At 37.2% G+C, this 15,799-nt stretch overlaps 1 protein-coding gene across 2 annotated transcripts in view; it reads left to right on the top strand.

The window, feature by feature from the left end:
- Positions 1 to 15,799, top strand: part of LOC106881292 (tetratricopeptide repeat protein 16) — a 138,491-nt gene that overhangs the window by 40,470 nt on the left and 82,222 nt on the right. For both annotated transcript variants that reach the window (XM_052966285.1, XM_052966284.1), the window contains exons 8-9: positions 880 to 1,031; positions 9,841 to 9,933. In XM_052966285.1, coding sequence (XP_052822245.1) covers positions 880 to 1,031; positions 9,841 to 9,933 — 245 coding nt within the window. The remainder of the gene's footprint in view (positions 1 to 879; positions 1,032 to 9,840; positions 9,934 to 15,799) is intronic.

Consider the following 15,799-nt stretch of genomic DNA (forward strand, 5'->3'; position numbering starts at 1 on the left):
CATGATTGTTACCAGCGTCGCCTTACTGGCACTTGTGCCAGTGGCATGTGAACAAAACATTCGAGCAAGGTCGTTGCCAGTGCCGCTGGACTGACTCCTGTGTAGGTGGCACATAAAAAACACCATTTGAGCATGGCCATTGCCAGTACCACCTGACTGGCACATAAAAGCACCCACTACACTCTCGGAGTGGTTGGCGTTAGGAAGGGCATCCAGCTGTAGAAACTCTGCCAGATCAGATTAGAGCCTGGTGCAGCCATCTGGCTCGCCAGTCCTCAGTCAAATCATCCAACCCATGCTAGCATGGAAAGCGGACGTTAAACGATGATGATGATGACCACCACTACCACCAGCACATCAGTTTCTTTTCCATCAGTGAGAAAGTCAATGTGAGAGAGCCTTTAGATCAGTGTTTCTCAACCATTTTTTACCTTTGGACCCCTTTGATTCCTATCTTATTTGGACATACTCTCCTAGTCATCTGATGTTTAAAAAATCCCATTATATTTTTATGATTAAATATTATTAGTTTCTGTATAAAAAAGATTGTTTCGTGTATTGCAGGAGTATAACCAATTTATTGCAGATAAATTTTAACCAGAAAATCTTATATGGACCCTTCCTCACCAGGGAAATATGGACACCAGATGAGAACCACTGCTCTAGATGTTCATTCAGCATGCTGAAACAGTTGCCAAATCATTCTCAAATCATACATATATTTTAAAAAATTTTAATCCTAGATCTGCTTGAGCAAAACTAACTTGAGGTTAAACAACAACATCCAGTTTCTTTGATATCAGTTTTTTAATAAATGAATAATCTCTGCCTCTGCTGTTTCCCAACCTTATCTGTATTCATTCTCTCATTCTTCTACAGAATGTTTTTATCAGAAGGGAGATTACCATTTTGCTCTGCAGGACTATGAACAAGCCTTGGAGTTAGATCCCTTGGACAGGAAATATTTTCCTAGGATTTCTGAACTCAGTTACTTGTTAGCACTACAGTACTACACTGACCGAAACTTTGAGGTAGAGAAAAATTTTGAATTTCTATCTGTAAATACAGGTGTGTGTGTGTGTGTGTGCACCGTTATGTTAAAATGTACATGCATGTGCATATCTGTATGCTATTGTGTAGAGAGAGCAAAACTGTAAGCATGCATGCATATGTGTATGTGTTTGTGAGAGAAACTATGCAAAGGTATAAGTATATGGGTTACAATGTATATGCATGTAACCATTCTGGAAGAGAAGCTTATGAAAACTTAAAGACCCAGCAAACTGACAGAAATTTAGAGATATTCTAATGGAAGCTTCTGATGAGTAATAGAAAGGATTATTGTTGTTGTTGCTAATGTTTTGATAGAAATCAATATATTAATATTCTTTTCTACTCTAGGTACAAGGCCCGAAAGTTTTTGGGTGGGGAGGGGCCAGTCGATTAGATCTACCCCAGTACACAACTTGAACTTAATTTATCAACCATGGGAGGATGAAAGGCAAAATCAACCTTGGTGGAATTTGAACTCAGAAAATAAAGACAGATGAACTGCCTCTAAGCATTTTGCCTGACCTGCTAACGTTTCTGCCAGCTCATCGCCTTAATCAATATATCAATATTATCATAACTTTTATTAACATCATTTTTATCACCTTCTTCTTCTTCTTCTTCTTCTTCTTCTTCTTCTTCTTCTTCTTCTTCTTCTTCTTCTTCTTCTTCTTCTTCTTCTTCTTCTTCTTCTTCTTCTTCTTCTTCTTCTTCTACATGCACTATTGCTGCTGCTGCTACAACCACTTCTTTTTCTTCTGTGATATTTTTACTGAAATATAACATGTATGTATATGATACATATATAATACAAAACCACATCAAAAATACAAATCCAAAACCAGGTAAAGAAAATGGAAAAGAGGAGCAAAGATAGCAAAAGAAAGAAAAAGAAAAAAAGAAACAAAACAAAGGGAGAAAAAACCCCACATCAATTCAGGGCATAACCTTGCTCTGATGTCCAGATCTCTATTGAGGATTTTGCTGCCATCCTCTAGAGCTTGTCCTAGTTGAAGCACATCAACCAGTTCCCTAAGGGAGCTTGGACTTGTTTTGCCTGTGCTCTCTCCAAGCTATTGAAGAATGTCTCTCTATCCAACAACACCAGAGATTGGCAGAAACTGTTCCTATTCCCTCTGGTCTCTCTCCCCACATGACAGGCCTTTTTTTCTTCCAAGCAGCATTCAAATGCTCTTATTGCTGACAGTAGATTTGAGCATTTATTGTTGCATTAGTTGGAAGTAACTCAAAGTAGATAATTCCTTTGCAATCCCACGAAACAGAAAGAAGAACCTTCTTTGCATGGAGTTCCCTTTTGAGTTGTGGTTGGGCCTTTCTCCCCTCACCAAGCCAATGTCTACAATGCTTAACATTTTGATAAAAGACTCAATTTTCCTCACCAGTCTGCCCAAAAAGGGCTAGATGAGTTCATGAGAACGAAGAGAAAAGCAGATGTCCACTTGGGGTTTGCAGTTGGCTTCGGACAAATCATGAGGCACCCATTTTCTGAGTATTGGTACCTTTCCAAGTGTTGAAGATGGTAGTGAACAGTTGTATGGCTTAAAAGAAGCTTACTTGCCAATTCTTCAACTGAAACTGCATGATCTTTCTTAAGTTCTGCTAAAAGTAGCTTGTCATCATACTCAATTGGATGTCCTTTTTGGGCCTCATCTTTGAGGCTGAAATCTCCACTTCTGAATTTTACAGACCATCTTCTGCAAGTTTTTTTTATTCAGGCGCTCTTCTCCATAAGCCAAGTGAATATTTTGAGTCGCTTCAGCTGCTGAGTTCCCTTTTTTAAACTCATAAAGTAATGTGTGCCTCAAATGCCCCTTAGATACTTCTATGTTTGAAGAGCTATAATTTGTAAAATTTCAATTAGATTATCCTGCAAAATGAAATTTAATTAGTTTAAATATGTCCAAATACATATAAATATTACTTGATGCCATTAGACATTATAAAATACTGTTAAAGCATTTACAAATTGAAAATATAGAAGTCTGGACATTACTTATATGATAACCTGATATTAGTCAGTCAGTTATTGTGTGAGTTAGGGAGTGAGTTATTAATTGTATTACTGAGTGAATCAGTGTGTGTACTTGTGAGTGAGTGAGTGAGTGAGCGAGTGAGCGAGTGAGTGAGTGAGTGAGTGAGTGAGTGAGAGTATTAATGACTGTACTACTAAATGAGATAGTAAGTTTATTAGTCAGGGTATTAGTGAAGGAGTTAGTAAATGAGTTAGTGAAGGAGTTAATAAGGGTATTATTGAGTGTATTTTTGAGTGAATTGGTGAGTGCGTTAATGAATGCATTAGCAAGGGAGATAAAGGTTAAAGACCCCCTTTAGTCATAAATGACCAAGAGATTGCACCTAGAAAATTACCCTCCGAGGCACAGGTCCAGGCAAGCTTGTTTATGGAAGACCAGCAGTTGACCATGCATACCAGCCTCCAATCTCCACACGATGGATGTTATCCAAAGAAAAGGCAAAGGCCAATACAGCTTGGCACCAGTTATGTCACAAATCATTTCTACAGCTGAGTGAACTGGAGCAATGTGAAATAAAGTGTCTTGTTCAAGAACACAACACTCAGCCCAGTCTGGGAATCGAACTTATTACCTCAGGATTGTGAGCCCAATGCTCCTCAGTGGTTAGAGCACCCTATATAGTAAGAGAGATAATGAGTGTATTACTGAGTTAGTGAGTCAGTGTATTAGTGAGTGAGTGTATATGTGAGTGAGTTATGGAGTTAATGAGTGAGTTAGGGAGTTAGCTACTAATTGTATTTGTGAGTAACTCAGTGCATGTATTAATGAGTGTATTAGAAAGTGACATACTGAGTGAATTTGTGAGTGAGTTAGTGTCTGTATTAGTGAATGAATTTGTGAGTGATTAAGTGAATGAGTTAGTGTGAGAATTAGTGGGTGATATATGATGTAAGTTAGTGAGTAGGTTAGTGAATGAGTCAGTGAGTTAGTGAGTGAATTAGTGAGTTTATTAGTGAGTTAGGGAGTGGAATAATGCATGTGTTCTTGAGTGAGTTAGTGAGTGTATTATTGAGTAAATCGGTGTATGAGTTAGTGAGTGAGTTGGTGAGTGAGTTAGGAAGCAAGTTATTAATTGCATTAGTGAGTGAGTCAGTGAGTGTATTAGTAACTGAGTTAGTGACAGTATTAGTGATTGTGCTAATGAGATGATTAATGAGTGAATTGTGATAGTGAATGTATTAGTGAGTTAGTGAGTGCATTTTGAGTAAGATAGTGAGTGTATTAGTCAGTTAGTTAGTGTGTGAGTTCATGAATGAGTTAATGAGTGAGTCAGTGATTGTAATAAGCAAGTGAGTCAATGAGTTTATTAGTGAGTGAATTATTGAGAGAGATAGTAAAGGACTTAGTGAGGTAGCTTATGAGTGAGGTAGTTAATGAGTTTGTGAGTGTGTTAGTGAGAGAATTAGTGAGCATGTTAGTTAGTGAGTTAATGTGTTAGTTCTCTAGCATATTAGTGAGTTTGAAAGTGAATTAGCGAGTGAGTTGGTGAATGATGTAGTGAGAAAGTTAATGAGTGTGTTAGTTTGTGAGTTATAAGTTGGTGAACAAATTAGTGAGTTTATAAGTGAGTGCATTATTGATTGATCTACTGAGTGAGCTTTGGACTGAGTTACTGATTGTATTTGTGAGTGAATCAGTGAGTGTATTAGTGGGTGTATTAGGGTTTATGTTAGTGAGTGAGTTAGTAAGCAAGTTAGTGATAGTATTAATGAGTATGTCATTGAGTGTATTAGTGAGTGAGATGGTGATTGTATTAGTGAGTATGTTATTGTGTGACTTAGAGAGTGAGTTTGCAATTGTATATGTAATTTAAGGAGTGAGATAGTGAGTGAGTTAGTGTGAGAGTTAATTTGTAAGTTATTGATTGTATTAATGAGTGTGTCAGTGTGTGCATTAATGATCAAGTGACTGGGGGAGGGAGGGAGTTTATAGTGATACTTCTTTAGTTTTTTTAAATATCTTCTTATCTTAAGACTTTGAAAAAAAAAAGCTGTCCATATAAATTATTCAGTTCATTATGTTTCTTCTTATTTCTAGTAACATCACTTTCTTTCTCATCCTGCAGCCAATATATCCTCTTTTCTTTCAGCTATCAGAAATACTTCTTCACAGCCAGTAACATCATTCTCAATCTTTCCACTTCAACTTCCACACAGTTTTTTTTTCCACATTAACAATCCTCTTTTTCCATTTTTTTTCTGTTGAAATACTCTCGATATCTGTTTTGTAGGTGTTAGACCCTGTAGATTGTCGGCAATTCCTTTGTTTTTCTATCTACAGTCTCAATGTCATTGTTTGTCTATTTGATTTTTCTGGTGTAGTTCTTACTGATGGCTACAGCTCTTGAGTTTCTAGCAGTGATGGTGCTTATGCCTTTGAGTGTGCATTTTAATCTTCTCCTTATAATTCTGAAATATTCTTTTCTGATTTTATCTTCCGTTATTTTATCGTTTATACTATCAGCTTCCAAGACCACAAGATATTTATATCTGTCATGAGTATCACTCTCCCATATCTTCTCTTCATTAACTTCATTTTATTACTTGTCTGGTATTTCCCTTTCTTCATTACAAATGTTCCACTCCTAAAAATCCCAAATTCCATTCTGATGTCTTTGTCAAACATTCACAATATTGACAAGGATTTCCAATTCCCTTTTTGCCTTGCCATATTTCTTTAGATGATCCATGCATAGCAAATATTTAACTTTTCCCTGGTCTTTTCCTAAGCTATATCAAGCTTTTTATTTTCTTAATTCTAAGAAGAGTGGGATAAAAGCAGAGACAAACAGTGAAGATGTACATCTTATAATTCATTGTTATGCCTTTCTACTGTCTTCAATTTTTCAAATAATTTCTCCTAATAATTTTGAAACAACCTGATTTGCAGAAACTGGTCTATACTATTCTCATATCATTTTATTGTGACTCACTTTATTGAAACTCTTTACTTCAGTTCTATTACAATACATATATATTCCTGACTACAAATTTGTAACCTATATAGTCAACTGATACGAGGACTTGGTTAAAGATTTCAAGGATCAGATTAGTTTACTGGTTAAACTAGTTAAGAAGTTAACAGGAGCTATCATCAACAGCAGGTGGTGGGTCAGCAAAATATCTGTCAGTTTTAGTACTTCAGTAAAGTTTGAAAACTTAGAGTAAAAAAGAAACTAGTAATTTACTTAGAAAATGCTGCAAACAACGTGCGAGCTGCAAGAATGGTCCTCCTCCATTTTTTCAATGTTAGACATAAAGGTTGCATTGTCCAAGATGGGGTGCATTCACTGAAACAAAAAGTTACAAAAGCCATTTGTTGAGCATTTGTGGTAGAGGTGTGGCATGGCAACAAAGCTAGAATTTGATCTATGGTGGACATCAGCCAGCAGCTACTCACTGATTCCAAATAAATAAGTGCAATGTTTTGGCAGTACTTTACTGAACTATTTGATATAGCAGGTTTTGAGGTTTACCTCAACGCTTTTCTCTGACTGTTGGACAAGGAGACAGTGTTGCAAGAAGCGAATTTCAGCTGATAACATGGTAGATGTGTTGAGCTATGTGTGTGTGGGAAACTGCCATGATTGGATTGAGGGAAATTGTTATAATTGTCGCATGCCAGCCTTGTTTGTTCATGTCTTGACAGCTCACTGCAACAGGTAACAGATTAGCAAGCATTTGCAGTCAAGTGAGCCGGGAGTGATGGCACAGCTGGGAGAAGATCTGAACAAGAGGGATATGACTGGAAATTTCTGACCCATACCTGTGCGCAACACAGTGTTAGATCTTGGCAAAGGGACTCACCTAGAGGCCAGAGCTTGTTTTTCATGAAAATCTGTGCAATCTCTGACTGATCTATGGTGAGTCAAGGAAGTTCTATTTTGTTGTCACATATTAGCACAGTTGTGCTATGGCTACTTCAGCTAATCAGAGCTTGCCTCATATTAATACAAACAGCAGGCATCTGTCCAGTGGTAATCATGTTTTTAGTTAGTTAGCAAAAGACTTCGTTGCAAGTAACAGCTATTCTCAATCAGTTATTGGAAGACACTGATGTCAAACAGCATTTCTTTAATATGAACAGCTTGTTTATCTCACCAACTTAGTGCAGCAAACTAATGGATTTATTTAAACTATCCATACCAACCACTCCATGGACATCCTATTGCATTTATGTCCAACTCACCCTACAAGTATTGTTACCGTCAGTCCATAACAACATGTCCCAGCTAACATATAACAGTTTCCAGCTGCCAGCTCATCATGCATTACTACTAAAGCATTCTTTTCAAATGTAAATTACCTGGCTTCCTTGACTCACGTACATACAGCCCACATACCTCGCTACTTGCTAGCACTTTTTCATTACCAAATAAGCCTTCTGATATTATTTCCTTACCATTGCCTTCTGATATTATTTATACTGCTTTACAAAAGAACACGCATTGAACACTTACATTACAACTTTACATTGACTTTACCTACATTAGTAATGCCACACAGGCCTTACTGTTATAGAGCCGTCCATGACAATCTCCACCCCATGTAGAGTGGGTTGGGAATAGATCTGGCTTTGGCAGGGGACTTGTCAGTTTGGATTAGTTCAAAGTAGTTGACAGGATAGACCATAACTACCTCATGGCTGTCCTAAGTTGTTGGTTTTGATCCCATCTTCGGTGAGTGGATTACCACAAAGTACAGCAGCAGCTGTTTGTAGGTCAAATTACACAACCATTGCTCAGAACTTTTGAGCATCATATTCTCAGTCCACCAAGGATGACCCCTCTACCCTCTCTGTATGCTTTTGCTCTGGAGTCTTTGCTACAGTGGATGGAAAGTTTGAGGAGTATCATGCTGGAACTGGGTTCCTTGAGAGCTATGTCTATACACAGATGATGTTGCTTGTCATGCAGTTGGACACTTGAAATACAGAAGTAACCAACAGTATAATGAAAAAGTACCTGGTAAGTACAGGAGCATACATAAACTATGGCAAGTCAGTGGGCTTGCAACTAGGCATTTAGAGAGACAAGTCCATGTTGACTAAGGGTGATATCTATTGCTAAACTGAGGGCTCAGTGAAATACTTGAAGTATGGTTTACATCAGACCTCCAGGTGGATAGGAACAAGGAAGAAGTCATGAGTAGGGTGACCAGTCTCATCCTGAAAGTTCAGGCAGAAGTAGCTAATGCACACATTGCCTTGGTGGTTACCTACTGCCTGATCATCATACTATGGCCCAAGAAACATTTGACTAGATAGGAGTGCTTGATTTTCCACTTTTTATGGAAGAGTCATGAGATTTTGATAATCAAGAAATCTATCTACTGTCAACACCCATCCCATGATGGTCTTGGGATGCCATCCTTGATGTTGCACCAGCACAGCATGCACTGAGGCCAACATACCTGCAGAAGTATCTGAATCACTGTAATGGTGTTGCTGACAGCAATGAAAACAAGAGTAAACTGGTGTGGGTGTCCTTTGTGCCACACAATTTTTCACAACTCATTTCTTTGACTGAGCTGCAGACAAGGATCAATTGTAGACTAATATTGTATGCTCATTAGCATCTACAATGTCACCAGGTGCTTATAGCCTTGTATGAGCAGGGCAATGCCATCATTGAGAAAACAACTCCAGATTTCTATAAAGGATACTTGAAAGAATGAGCGACAATGGCTTAAGAATGACTCTGGACATCAGCAAGAACAGTCTGAGTGGTCTCCTCTGGAGGACTTTAAAGTCAGGAACAACTTCCAAAAGTCCTTGGTATGGCAGTGTTGCTGTGCTACCTGCTGAAGACAAGTTCTTCAGGCCATCACTCAATATCTGTGCAGAAGTGACTGGTGGGCCTGTGTCAAACAGCTACAGTCATGTGCAGGACAAATCCAGCTGTCCACCAGGTCTGTAACGAAGATTGACATGTCACCATCCTTTAGCAGAAAAGGGAAGCAAATATTTTTCTGCTTGATGGCTGTGGCACCAAGTTGTGTAAACAATACAAAGGAAAGTTTAAGGCAGTGAGGTGGCAGAATTATTAGCATGCCAGACAAGATGCTTAGCAGCATTTCATCCATTCTGAGTTCAAATTCTACCAAGGTTGACTTTGCCTTTCGTCCTGTCAGGGTCAACAAAATAAGTACCAATTGATCACTGGGGTCAATGTAATCAACTTTCCCCCTCCTCTGAAATTGCTGGCCTTGTGCCAAAGTTTGAAATCAGTATAGAGGAAAGTGAGGGTAGAGAGGAAGGTGCTGCCTTCCAATGTATTTATGGAAAAATGGATGAGAGTGACAACAATGGTGAGTTTGAATGGACTTACTCTGATACTTATTTTCTAAGTAGGAGGAAAAAAAGAAGGAGAGAAAACATTTGAGGTTTTGGAGATGGCAGAGTAATCCGGGCCTTTTTGTGTGGTATTTTCCCCAAATTACCTTAAATGAACTGCCCCACTATCAAGGAACTTATTTATTTATTTGATATCTATTTTTATATTTTTTGTTATATCCTTATTGGTGTTGACTCCTGTTTGATCAATGTAACTCCCACCTTTTGTGTGTTGAATTTGTCCTTTGTCCTCAATGTCTTGGCCAATAAAAGAAACCACCATCAACAGCAACACCATTATTATTTGATTTTGTATCTATCTAATTAAAGCAAAAGCAATATGAATGTTCCCTTGTAACAATAAATATAACAATAATATTGACTGTAACATTTTACATTGCAGGAATCTGTAGTAAAATTGGACAAGGCAGTAAGTTACTCACCAATCTCTGGCCAATTATATATCTTGAGAGCCAAGTGTAAACGCATGTTACAGGTAAAAGTTTAATACTATTCTATATTCTATATTCAATATCCATTCATTGTAAATAATGTATAAGGTAAAAGTTTGCTTTCTTTTTCTGTCCTTCAGACCTTCCTTGTGTGTATATCTATAAAATTATTCTCCTTAACCCAGTAACTCTGTTTGTAGATCATGCAGATAATACTGCCAAAGCCTGTCCTGGACTATAGTGTACATGTGTGAACTGTCAGCTCTCTGATCCTACAGATACTTCTGTAAATATGTTATTTTATGACGTGATTTTGTGTGTATCTAAATCTTTATATAAATTGTGTGTATGTCTGCATGGAAAAGTATATAAGAAAATATAAATATTTGTAATCATTAAGTGTTTTGTGAGTCTTTTTGTTACTACTTATACATAAATTGTGAGTGTATATGTATATAGTTATTGTTTAGACCTGTTGGGGAAATGTGGCTTAGTGGTTAGGCTGTTGCACCCACTATTGTAAAATTGTGTTTTGATTTTCTGGACTGGGGCATTGCATTGTGTTCAGTCAGATGGCAAAATGAATACCCTTGATATGGACTGGTGTCTCATCCATGGAAACTGGCCTTATGAGCCTATGGCTTAAGAAGGACCTTTGATCCTTTCTGTTTTTATTGATTACTGAGATCCAGTTCAGCTTTCATCAAACAAACTTATAATCAATGAATTCCAAGCATTATACTTATTTTCAGACAGTGTATCTAGAACTCCATTATCTATTATGGACTTCCATTTTTTAAGATACTAAATTATAGTTTAAGGGAATTCAGCTGGTATAATTAAATCTGTAGAGGTTTCTTCATTGACTTGTATGCTCGTCTATATATGTTTAGTGTGTATATGTATATAAATACTTCTGTGTGTACCTAGATATTAAAATAGGTTCACCATATCCCTGCATGTTATAGGAGGCAACTAAAATAGTGCATGCTTGAAAGGGCATCTAGCTTCAAAACATTACCTCAAGATGGGAACCATGATGCATACAGATAAACTATTATGGCTTTGAAACAGTCTGTTGTTGTTATTCTTGTGTACATAAATATATATATATGTGTGTGTGTGTGTGTGTGTGTGTGTGTGTGTGTATATAATTGGAAGAGTTATCTAAGTGCAGTTTTTGTTCTGAAACCTTGTGTTCTAGGTTAAAATCATGCCAATGGCAATACCTTTCATCCTTTTAGGGCTGCCAATTAAGTTCATGTCCAAAGCATTTGGTGGGATTCCTTGCAGTCTCTGTTCTGGTTCTATGCAATCTGATAGCAAAACTGGTGAGAACATAGTTGTTGTCTTTCCCTTGGACAACATTGGTGGTGTAGAAAGGAAAGACTTACATGTATAAGCTACTGCGAGTCTCTCTCTCTCTCTCTCTCTCTCTCTCTCTCTCTCTCTCTCTCTCTCTCTCTCACACACACACACACACACAAATAATTGATTGTGTATGAATGTGTCTTCTTTTGATTCTCAATGAAATTTTCAAAACCTTGTATCCATTTCTAACAAAATACAACCAGTTGGATAAGTAGCTTGTCAATGACCAATGATTGTTCAATGTCTGGAAATAAAGAATCCTGACCCAGGCAAACTTCATTTTCTTGCCATTGCTTTATTGTTAGAAACATGTGAATGAAATTGCACAATGGAGGTTGGAAGCAGTGGGAGGGTGGAGTCAAAACTTAAACACCTATTTTGCAAACTTGACACATTTGTCAGAATTAGCTGAGTATATGTTAATTGCAAGAACTTTAAGATGATTACAGGCTTGATGTTCAAGATATACAGCAATATGTGTGAATGCACTAAGATCTCATTCTATTTACATAGAATCTACCTGTATGTACTGCACAAATAGTTTTATCAATGAGAGAGAGAGAGAAAGAGAGAGAGAGAGAGAAAGAGAAAGCGAGAGAGAGAGAGAGAGAGAGAGAGAGAGAGAGAGAGAGAGAGAGAGAGAGAGAGAGAGAGAGAGAGAGAGAGAGAGAGAGAGAGAGAGAGAGAGAGAGAGAGAGAGAGAGAGAGAAAGCAAGAGAGAGAGAGCAAGAGAGAGAGAGAGAGACTGAGATAGACAGACAGAGGAAAGTTGAAAGTGTATCAGTGACTTGGAGATACATTGACCCACAACCATATATACGTTGCCTTGTGGCATTATAGAATAACATTACTAGCATAGACACAAGATTTGCAGAGAGGGGAGAAATATCAATCCCAGTACTTGACTGGTATCTTATTTTATTGACCTTTGAAGGAGGAAAAGCAAAATTGAACTCAATGGAATTTGAATTCAAAATGTAAAAATCCAGACATTCATTCTAACACTCTAACAATTTTCCAAATTCCTCCTTCCTTGCAAACATATTCTGAAAGCACCAGTTCCTATCCAATCATCCAGAAAATAATCCCTAATATTTTTTCCTAATCCTTGTATTTAAAACTACTATGGTTATTTCTGACATCGGAAATATCATAGATAATCAGCCCCACCTTTTTATGTGATATTAGATGGTTATTAGTTATCACATTTTGATTTGTGATAGAGTATGATGGCATTATAGATAATTAGAGACATTGAAGGACAGACTGTCACAGTCACTGCTTGTTTGTTATCTAGGTGTGCATATATGTATCTTATACCAATTCTTCTTGGTCGTCAAGTAGAATCTCCACTGAAATGAAGCTTGATGTTATTTAACTCTAGGTCAGTCTTGACCCACCAAACTTGTTGAATGTTGATAGTTAACTAAATGACCAGGTGTCATCCACAGATCTATACCTCTGTCTAGTTGTTGTTGTGTAGCTATCAGTAGGCTCCAGGCTATGATCAGAGGTGTTCCTGCTATGCCCATCCATATTTTTTTTTCTGGTGTAGCGCACCCAGCAGGCTTCATTGTTAAATGTGTACTCCTTTTCTTGTTGGCTTCAAGAGCTGCACATATTTCTTGGTATGTTGAATTATCTCTCCCCAGTCAAATTTATTATTTATGTTTGTTATTAATAGTGTTGCTTAGCCCCAGGTCAACCCTATTCAACAAATTTATGAACAAGGTCGTTCTTGTCATGACCATTTCATCTGTTTGTAAATGGCAAAATACTCCTTTTAAAACCTTTGTAAAATATAAGAGACCAGACAAAGACATGTAGTTTGTGTGCAATAGTAGAAATCACTTGTTGAACAGATCTTAACCTAAGATTAAAGATAAAAGAAAAGAAAAGTATCTATTGAAAATTAATGAGAAATCTGCAGACATGGCTGTGTGGTAAGAAGTTTGCTTCCCAACTACATAGTTTTGGGTTCAGTTCCACTGCGTAACACATTGGGCAAATGTCTTCTACTATAACCCAAGACTGACCAAAGCCTTATGAGTGAAATTGGCAGGTGGAAATTGAAAGAAGCATGTCATATGTGTGTGTGTGTGTGTGTGTGTGTGTATTTGTTCTCCACCACTGCTTAACAACAAGTGTTGATTTGTTTATGCCCTATAACTTAGCAGCTTAGGAAAAAATGACTAATAGAATAAGTACTCTACTTTAAAAAAAAATTACTGGGGTCAATTTGTTCAACTAAACCGTTTAATGCAGCACCCCAGCATGGTTGCAGTCTAATGATTGAAACAAGCAAGCAGTAAAAAGATAAAAGGTATACTTCACCAACTTCACCAACTTTAAATCTACATTAGTTATTATTAGACACATATTTATGTATCTGACTGCCTCAGTACCAAATCTTGAAAAGCTGGGTTTTACAAAGCTAGAAGAAACACAGCTTATATGAAAATTACAATTATAGCAGATCCTATATACCTCTAAGAGAGATGCATATTAAGTACTTTATGTTTTTTTGCATGAATACACAAATATCACACACACACACACACACACACGTATGATGAGCTGAGTGATTACAATTTGATTAATCTCATTCTAGTTAATTTGTTTGTGTATAATGACATCTATGATAGCTGATCAAGTCTACCTGACAGTGGTATCAATGCAGGCAGACATATTCATTGTTTATGAGACCCAACACTCATAGAGCAGATTGATGTAGTGGTATTCAAAGTATCTATTTCTGGCATAGCACTTCAATCACTATTCTGACCAGATAAGTGCTGACCTTTCTGAATCCTCAATGGGAATGTGTAATTCTTTAAGGTTTTTAAACTGGCCTTCTTGTGAACGCCAGCCATTGATTAACTCACATTAAAAGAGAGCATGTTGGTACTTATCCTCCAAACACTGTGTCTTGCCCACTGGAGTAGTCTTTAATAGGACTTTCATACCTTCAATTTTAGCACTGCTGAGGTACAGTGATTTTAGGTACTTTTTCCTTCCATCAGATACCCCAGATTTTCCAAAGGAACTGGCAGTACATCTTCCATGTCTCATTACTATAGTGTGATTAAATCATCTGTCTGATAAGCAACAATTTTTTATTGTAAGGCAGATTCCATGACCTGACAGAAGTCTGAGGTGTGGTCATCCAATAGCAATATTTGTTTCCTTATCCATAACATGATTTCATTGTTTTCTCCAGATGGCAGAACTTTTGCTCAACCTTCAATTGTTTATATATCTTTATGATTGGGTCACATGGTAGAAGACCTGGGTTTGGCTAAAACATCACTTCTATTTTTAATGCTGATGAAAAAGCCATTGCTATGACAAAGCTGTTTTCAATGTTCTGTAAATCATCTTTGGAGAAGGCCAACAACATGCAGTTTTCAGGATAGAAGAGTTCTTGTGCAAGCAGAAAGAAGAGTTTTTTCTTCGTGTGCAAGCTGGTGGAGATTGAAAACATTGTTGTTATTCCTGAATTTGATCATGACAACTTTGTTATAGTCCTTAGATCATTGCAGAATAGTGTCTTGATGCATCTCTATTTGATTCCATTCATAGCTGAGAATGCATGTGACATGTCATCAAAGTTTGTGGTGCATGCCTTCACACCTTTATGGAATGAGTAAATAATATTAACTACCATTGGTAAACATCCAATCATCATAAAAAACCCCCACCTAAATATCCAATTCATTCATTTTCAAAAGACAAACATATACATGTATATATATATATATATATATATATGCTGAGACCCCCTTCGGTCATGACTGACCATAGGATTGCACCTAGAAAGTTACCCTCCCAGGCACAAGTCTGGGCAAGGTTGTTTATGGAAGACCAGCAGTCGCCCATGCATACCAGCCTCCCCTCTCCATGCTACCATTGTTATCCAAGGGAAAGGCAAGGGCCATACAGCTTGGCACCTGTGACATCGCAACTCATTTCTACAGCTGCATGAACTGGAGCAACGTGAAATAAAGCTCAAGAACACATGTAGCCCAGTCTGAGATTTGAATTTACAACCTCACGATCGTAAGCTTGATGCTCTAACCACTGAGCCATGCGCCTTCACATATATATGCACACACTTGCATACTCACAGATATATATTTACATAAAAATACATGCATATACTCATTCATATGGAAACACATTCACTTGATTAGTTCTGCTGTTAGGATTTGTAAACAAAATCCAAAATATTCTGTATTTAGTGATGAGATTGAATTCTATAAAGAAGACTTGGTATAAATTTTAAAATGAAATCCATATATGAAGAGCTTACTTTCAAAACCAGATACATGCATCAGAATGAGTTTTGAGTAATTGAGGAAACAACTTGAATATATCTGATTTTGATTGGAAGACTAAGATTCACTTTCTGTCTATATGGCATCTATCTCAGTTTGACTGAAAAAAATTTCACATGCATGAAGCTAGCAGCTTGCAGATATGGTTATTATGAAATTGACCAAATATGCACTTATGCTGGTTTTGAAAGTAAGCTCCTCA

Source organism: Octopus bimaculoides, chromosome 3 (genome assembly GCF_001194135.2).
Source record: "Octopus bimaculoides isolate UCB-OBI-ISO-001 chromosome 3, ASM119413v2, whole genome shotgun sequence".
NCBI classification, from domain to species: domain Eukaryota; kingdom Metazoa; phylum Mollusca; class Cephalopoda; order Octopoda; family Octopodidae; genus Octopus; species Octopus bimaculoides.